The sequence below is a fragment of the Dermacentor silvarum genome, chromosome 11, assembly GCF_013339745.2.
Source record: "Dermacentor silvarum isolate Dsil-2018 chromosome 11, BIME_Dsil_1.4, whole genome shotgun sequence".
Lineage (NCBI taxonomy): Eukaryota > Metazoa > Arthropoda > Arachnida > Ixodida > Ixodidae > Dermacentor > Dermacentor silvarum.
Genome location: NC_051164.1, coordinates 85,825,218 through 85,833,909, shown reverse-complemented (window position 1 = coordinate 85,833,909; position 8,692 = coordinate 85,825,218). Strand labels below are relative to the sequence as shown.

At 44.9% G+C, this 8,692-nt stretch overlaps 1 protein-coding gene across 1 annotated transcript; it reads right to left on the bottom strand.

Moving 5' to 3' along the window:
* Positions 1–5,332: 5,332 nt before the first annotated feature.
* Positions 5,333–5,666, bottom strand: LOC119432717 (uncharacterized). The gene has a single exon (XM_037699873.2). The coding sequence runs from the start codon at positions 5,615–5,617 to the stop codon at positions 5,333–5,335; it is 285 nt and encodes a 94-aa protein (XP_037555801.1). The 5' UTR covers positions 5,618–5,666.
* Positions 5,667–8,692: the final 3,026 nt, after the last annotated feature.

Below are 8,692 nucleotides of genomic sequence, written 5' to 3'. Positions count from 1 at the left end.
AGATATGTATCTTCACAATCAGCTCGCATGCGAAGAAGCGCTCTGAAAATAAGAGTATTTTCAGCGGGGGGCTTTGCTTAAATCCACAGGACCACTGTCCTTATGGCGACGGAGAACCAGACCTTGTCGTCCGCCAAAAAGCACTGCCTCAATAATAGGCCGTTAACTTTCTTCTGGTTTCCTTATTTTACTATGCCTGCCCTGGTCCAGCTGATCGATCACATTGGGTGCGCTTCCTGAAAATGGTAGGAGAAAATTATCAGCTGTAAGCTGACAGTCACGTTGATATTTAGTATTTTCGTGTGCGTGAAAGATTGCGAGCGCGTGCTTACATTTCTGAAACGGCTTGGACGCGAGGGCTCCAGTGCGCGCATGTTGACCCAAGTATATAAGACATTAAACCCATAAGGTTCCAGAACTGAAAATCTAAAGCATTTTGGAAATGTCAGTGCACTAGTCGCGTCACAAGTTTATGACTACTTTATACCGATAAAGTCTCGGAATTAAAATCCATGCGCTCCGTGGATTACGCAGCCGCTGCGAGATGCCGCAACGCGCCCGATCGCTATCGAAAAGCCATTGAAAGTTTGTGCTTAGATGGGGCTCCCTGTGTTATGTGACTCCAGGTGCAAGGGTGTTGCTACGAAATCCAGCCCGAGTTCGCAATGTTAGTGTCGAAATGTCTTTTCTAGCGGGAAAAGGACATTGTAGACAAAATACAGAATAATTCCCGGCGCCGGTGCATGCCAACACGAAAAAAATTCGGGGGGGCTGCAGCCCCATCAGCCCCCCCCCCCCCCCCCACCTCTGGCTACGCCCCTGGAGGGATGGCGCCGAAGGGATGGCGGGGCTCTGATTGGCGAAAACGATCGTGACGTCATCGTAGGTATTCATGAGAAGCATAATTCAAATATGGCGGCGAAATCACTTGGCTGTGTCCTGCGCGACCAGAAATGCTGCACATTCTTCCGTTGAAGTACAGTTTCTATTTTGTCTGGAGCTTGTCTCTGCTGCCTCTGTACTGGAATTAGTAAACTGTGAACGCGATTGTAGTAGTTTGACGACCACAGTGCAGTGAAGCATGGGGCAAGAATGCGCGCAGCACTGGGCCAATTTCATTGTTCGGAAATGCCGATTGCTGCTATTTTGTTTAGACTTAGGTCAGTCCTGTGTGTTCTGCGGGACAAAATTCGGCCGCAAATGTCTACACGGAGACGTAGATGAGTTTTCCGCACGCTTCACGACAATTCACTGCATGTCAAGTCCTCGAGTGTGCGTTTGCTTTCAATGGAAGTACAAGTATAACCGTCTTCATTTTCAAGTGCTGTTGTAAATCAGTGTGTAACCGCTAACGAATTTACATCCAGACCTTGTTCCTTAACATGCGGTGTACCACAAGGATCGGTACTCCTGTCCCCTGCTTTTTGTCATCTACATTGATGACCTTCCTGACTGTATCTCTAATTCAACCATTAGGCTGTTCACGGACGAGTGTGTCACCTGTCGCAAAACAACTAACCTTAGTTATTCCCGTAAACTACAGGACGACCTGGATAGTGTATCTAACTGGTGCATCAAATGGCGAATGTAGCTTAACACACCTAAATGCAAAAGTAAGCGCGGCCTTCTTTATCTCAACCCATTCTGATATATCCACATACTCCGTTAATGGTACTGCCCTGTCGGTTGTTAACTCGTATAAGTATCTTGGCCTATATATCACTAACGACATTTCGTGGGACAGGCATGTTGAATATGTAACTAACAATGCTAACCGAACGTTAGGCTATTTGAGGCGAAAGTTTGCATCAGCACCCTCGTCACTAAAGCTTACTCTATATAAAACACTCGTCCGCCGAAAATAAAATTAGAATATGCTTGCGCAATGTGGCACCCTGCTCATACCAACCTCGCCATTTCCCTTGAAAGCATTGAGAACCGCGCAGCTCGTTTTATTCTCTCAAATTATTCATGTCATTCTAGCGTGACGACCATGAAAAGAACACTAGACCTGCCTGACCTCTCATTACGTCGCAATTATTTGCGTCTCTGTCTTTTTCATGTATTATATTACCTTAACCCCTTCTCTTAAAAAAAAAAATTTTTCACCACACCCAGTTACACATCATCTTGTATCGACCATCAACACAAAATTGAAGTGCCATCTTGTCGAACTAATTTGTACCATTCTTCCTTTTCACCAAGAACCGCCTTCCCGACCCCAGTCTCCTTTTGTGACACCACTAACTTAAAGATCGCCGTTCAAAGTGCGTTATAGTTAAATTTTTTTCTTCTTGTCCTGCACTGCAAATACTGTATATTTTCACCACTCCTTTCTGTTATGCCTACCATGCGTTGAAAGTATGTATAATAAATAAATTAATTAATAAATTGAGATAGCGGTAGGTAGCCGATCATGATTTCTTAATGTTAATGCATGCCGCATGCGATCCAATCAATTTTATTTTCCTGTACGTTTCCTTCCTTTGATCGCGATCACCTTTGAATAATTTGCCCTGATATATTATTCTAGACGCTCACTACCGAGCGCGAATTCCGTTGTCTGGCCAGGCGATTCAACATTACCTTAGTCTTCTGTATGTTTATCTCAAACCTTACTCTTCGATTCCGTTGGTTCAGTAATACCATAGCAGACATACCTTACCTTTAACACCAATTCTCGTAATAGAAAAAAAAAAGAAAGATGATATGCACGTGAAAATATCGGCACGAAGAAACTGGAAGGTTATAACCAAGAGTCGATACTTGTATCAAAGCTCATCATATGCACCGCGGTTCTTAGGTGGCATGGGTAGAAGGCGAAATCTATGACAGTCGACAGATATTACGTATGGAAAACTGCACGCTCTGTTAAGCAAAGGCCGAACGAGCATAAACCAAATGACAGAAGAATACCTTGGCGGTGTTCAATTTCCAGGCATATGGTTATCGCCCAAAATCCAAGGAAACTCAAATCTTCCATATGTATAATAAATTACGGCGAGAGAGATGCTCGAGATAAAACAAAACAAAAATTAAAAAGAACATGGTGATGGGTTTGTTCTGCGTTAGCATCACATGACATCGGTTTTATCTCATGTGAGGAGTTGCACTATCATGAAGTGGATGTCCTAGACCATGCAGCACAACCTATAATTTTGCGCGTCTTTGTGCCGTTTTGCTTTCTGGCAGTGATGAGACATGGTAGAAACATCTGGGGCGATCACTTTCCGAGGCGATCACAGCGGGTCGGTGCGAGTGCACGACGGATAGCGTTTCTGGCTCTTTGCCAAGCTCGCTGTCTGATGTGCACAGAATATAAGGTCAAGGCTTCGCGTCCCCATCTTTCACCGTGCTTCTCTCGTTAACGGGCCGACAAGACGGCGCAAATAGCTAGACGGTGCAGGACACAAACCTGCACTAACGCTCGACAGAAACAGCCGGCATATCTCATTTGGCCTAGAGTATGTGTCGCTTTCTGTTTTTCACAATTGCGCAAAGTGACTACATCGGTTTGTCTGGTTAACCATAGCCCTCAAAGAATGTAGTGGTTCCACGCCCTCCTCTCCCCAATTGAGCGTGGCAAGCAGCCATCCTTCTCGGCTCATCTCGTACGCTTTCCTTCGCACCCATAACGTCCGGCGTGCTGGGCGTGATATTATTGCATTTGGACGCGTCACACCGACGGTGACGCTTAATACGAGGCAGGCGCCAATTAATGTGGAGGTGTCTTTCTCTCTCGCGTAAGACATGCCGCACTGCATCACGTGTTAGGCTTATTTCCATGCCTAGGAGTGTGCTTTTTGACATTGACTTGTACAGTGGCCGAGTCTCTCACGAAGACAGGCTAGAGATGTTGTGGTCATTCAGAAGTTACGCTATCTTTCCTTGTGAGATTTACTCATAGGGCAACTACGCCCTCTCTGATTGTCTAAGAAAAAAAGAAGCATAACATAATTTGAGAACATGCTGTAGTTTGAAGCGTCCAGACTAGCAACCCTGTGTCTCGCATCACCACACGCTTTAGCCGGGCATCTCACATACGCACGCCATGTTTCGTTGTGTTTTCTTTCGTTGAACACGGCTGGTACGAGATGGACCTGGTCGTGTCGGGCACCCATCCGTCGGACAAGGGCGATGCCGGCGTTTCGTGCATCCTCACCAGGTCAAGCATGGGAGGCAGCACCGTGGCCTGCTATACGAACCAGAACAGCGCGGTGAGCTCATCGAGAACGGGATTTCTTGTGTCTTAATTTCTTCAACGCATTTGCCTCTGCAAGGTTAATTAGCTATAAAATTTCACACACACTGAACTCGTGCAAGGTATACTGTAAAATTATTTATGCATCATTGTTTTACTTTAGTCTCTCAAATGTGTCTTGTACTTTCTTCCCTCTTTCCTTTCTTTTTGGCTAAACTTCCATTATTCGCACTCATCAATGAGTCCTGGGCATAAGAATAAACTGCTTATGTGCTCCTATTGCTTCATTTGTGCTTTTGCTAGCTACACTTCAAAACATCTAATCTAGTGACAGAAATTTATGTTGTGAATATACTAGGATCTGAAAAGCGCTGCATAATATTCGTGAGAACGGAAGTTCCTCATTCGAGAACTATTCGAAAATTATTTTATGTTTCGCTTCTGCCAATATTTGATTCGTATTCGATTGATAGTCAAATACAAGCAAAGTAGTGAATGATAAAAATGAAGTGCTCATATAAAATCGTGCTCATTCAAAGCTCGTGCTACGACTGCCTGTGACCTGATGCGCCATTGGCGCTAGTTGTCAGTCATATAATTTAATATCCGGAAGCACTATTTAAAAGCAATGCGTCATACATAAATTGTATCCCCTTTAGACGTGTTATTGGGTACAGCTTACAGGAGTTAGTTGTAAGCTTGATATATAATTTAGTTTGTTGTGATTCTGCAATCTTCAAGCACTTTCTAAAATGCATAAAAAATTTACTGGCCTTCATCACGTATATGTCAACTGCCAATAATTGTTGAATATCAATACTAACCACGCATTTGCTTTAAATGGTTGTAAACAATAGTGATCAATATGAATGAATGAAATGCGATAATGCAGGTGCATAATCTTTAAGTCAATTGATCCTGTTGTGGAGTGCTGGAAAACTGCCTTTTTCTTAAAGAGCTTCATGAGTGAACGTGAACGGCAAATCGCACATTTTCCAGTCTCTCGATGCATGTCAGCTTCACTGCACTGCAGCACACAGATCGCAGACGACTGGATCATCAAGTTTTAGTTCTTAGAAACTGTAACCTTGTCTTTTCCATCGTGACGTACCGCTAAATCGTATCTCCCGCTCACCTGGATGCAGTTCCCCTGTAGGACCACAGGACCCCGGGGCAGTCGTACATGGGCGTCACCCCACCGGCGAACTCTACCATGGCGAGCTGCTTCAGTGTCCAGCGCCGTTTCGACACCCACTGTAGCCACGAGGAGACCAGCGACAGGTCCATGCGGTGCACGGTGTAGCCGCCGCCCAGGCAGAACACCAGCACCACCAGGGCCAGAAAGGTGGCTGCACGCTGCCACGTGGGGAAGATCCATTCCCAGTGCGTCTCCACACGCTGAGGCAGACCCGTCATGGAGAAGGCGGGAAACACATACGCTGCCGCTATGGTCGCGGCTGTCGGAAGGCTGTACGTGAGCCGTGACGTAAATATACTTTAGTGCTGATAGTGGGCAGGTGAGGTAGAATTAAGGTAATCATCGGTGATCATCTAGCGAGTTATCGCATAGTGCTGGTTAAAATGAGAGTTTGTGGGGCGATCAAGGAGGACGCGGAAACTTGTGCGCTGTTGTGATTGCAGTGGCCGTCGGTCGGCAGAAGGTTATCTGTGGACTTGCACCACAATTTGTGAATCTAGGTTTTGAATGGTATATCATTCATGTGTAGAGTGATTCGGGATGTTGCAAGATAACTTGTGAGGCATGACAACTAATTGCAGAGGAGGTACAAACTCCAGTAGACGCTCAATAAGATGAACTCAAAACTACTGTGAGAAGCTGCTTATATGTTACCAAAGTTCGTGAAAATAGAATAAGTGATTGGAAAAAATCAAAATGTACTATTTATGGTACGTTTATAGACAGGAAGAGAGCGGTGTGGATCATAGAACAAACGGGGATAGACGATATTCTAGTTGACAATAAGAGAAAAAATGCAGCTGGGCAGGCCATGGGCAGGCCATTAGGGTTACAGAATGAATACCAAGAGAAGGGAAGCGCAGTCGGGGATGGTAGAAAACTAGCTGGAGTGATGAAGTTAGGAAATTCGCAGGCGCAAGTTGGAATCAGCTAACGCAAGACAGGGGTAATTGGAGATCGCAGGGAGATCCTTTCGTCCTGCAGTGGACATAAAGGCTGATGATGATGATGATTTATGGTGCACCTAAATATCCATAGCACAAAATAAGTGAAACAACAAAAATCGCTGTTTTGCCCGAAAGACGAGGCATCGATTGCCACAGCAAAATTATTAGACAGGCATACGAAGTGAGGATAGTAGTTTGATAGGCCGTATCAACTTGTGAACATTTTCTTACCAACTAAATTAAAAGCATGATGTCACGCCGGACAGGCAAACATTAGCACATCTCACTCGATGACGGCCGAAACTCGCTGTTAAAAATGCTTGCGTGAGGAAACGCGGCAGCAGCGAGGGAACGTATCTTTGTGCTGCCTCTCGCAGATCACTTTCAAGATAGGGTCAGCACGGCCGCTGCTGGAGTAGAACGCCCCTGCCCCCGACATCTGCAAATAACAACTTCATAAATAGTGTCAACAAGGACATATAGAATATTATACTTCATAATTCACTCCATAATTATGGTGGGGGATACGGCCTTAAAAATGAAACAGGCCCCTGTTCAGCTGCTGTTCAGCTGCACATTGAGTTCCAGTTTTGATGGTCGACAACGAGACGCAGCAAATGACTACCAAGGTGCTGCATAGCGAACTTTAGTGAAGCGTTCATCTAAATGCGGAGCCATAAATATCACTGCTACATTAAGCGAGAAACATGCATTGTACAGGGATGGCCGCAACTGTCACAATGCAGTATATGTGAGTTTTGAATCAACATTGATGGAATCTGTGGCAGAAAGGCAAAGTGGATTAGTCTATTCTTTATCCAGGGAGATCTAATCCAGCGTTGATTAAAATGAAATACTTTACAGGCCTGTTGCGGAGCAGGCAGGAACCTGTCTGTTGTGCTGAATGAAGTAGTTGACGCATTTGTTGCAAATTGAGATCTCCGTGACTGGCACAAAGGCAAGATTGCTTGTGGAATTTGAAAATAGCTGTCTCATTGGCATCATGGAGCAAATGGTAAGTACATGCTATTAGGGTTGTGCGAATATTTGAACATTTTTAACAACAAATTGAATATTCGATCCAGTCTTCAAATCAAATTGTGACTCTTTTTAAATAGGAATATTTTTCGAGTATTTTCAATTGTCAACTGTGTGAGGAAATATAATATCCGGGCTACAGTACGGTAAAGTTTCTCACCGCAGCCACATCAGGCATAGGACGAAAGTTACGCAATGGAGCAGGATACGTCACTCGAGGAGCCAGATTTGATCGCCATTGACAACCTAATATTGTCAAAGCTGATAAAAAATATTTGATAGACTGTCTTTGATATAATTTATGCAATGCCGTTGTACAACCTTTCGTTGATATCTAGACACGCACGCCTTTTCTCGATAAACTGGAATGTGAAAGACTTTGGTCTGAGCGACAGCAGCTGTAGACGATAGACGTGCGAGTCAATTTTCACCGCTTGCGTCAGAATGGTGTGAAAGTATTGGAAATGGTGCTGTTACTCGTACAATAAACATATTTTAAAATTTTCCATCATGCTCCTGTTCTGAGATCCACATATAGCACCGTAGTATGCCAGGCTATCTGTTTTAATGTAAACATGTTCAATAAGGATCTGCCCTGGTAGATATTGCAATTCTGTCCCATCGGCTATGTTACTTGAAGAGGTGCACACTTGTAAACCAAATTGCAAAAATGTGTTTCATAACGAAACGCCATTATAAAGTTAATTAATCATGTTAAGTACATGTCCTTAATGTCGAACTCAATTGATGTATGAAGTAACATTAGTAAGAATTCATGTGGTTTGCACTAGCTTTAATCAAGACCTGTGGTGAAATGCATTGAAAATCTGGTTGATACTTGTAAGCAGTCCATTTTCAGCCGTGTTTAAAGTGCGAACTTGTGTGCGGCTGTCAACCCGAGACACTGCCGCACGACCTGTGTCATGTGGCATGGCTCACAGACAAGCATACAGAAACTGCCACGACCAGACCGTTAAACGAGTGAAAGCCGCGGCCTCCACCAAGTTCACTGTCACCCACGAGAATCGGCTAGTGGTATACGACTCACCTCCGTCCCGATCTTGTAATTTGCAGGGGCGAGGAGGCGATCATTGTGGCCGTGACCTGCCCGTTCGACAACCGGCCCGCAGCCCTGACCGCGGCCCGCCAGGCGAAGAAAGAGAAGTACCAGCCTGTCCGGGAGTACCGGCTGCGAAAATTCCAGAAAGTGTCCATGGTGACGATTGTCGTTGGAGCGATTGGATCCTGGGAATCCAGGAACGACCGCGTGATGCACCGCTTCTGCAGCAGGAAGTACCTGCGGCTCTT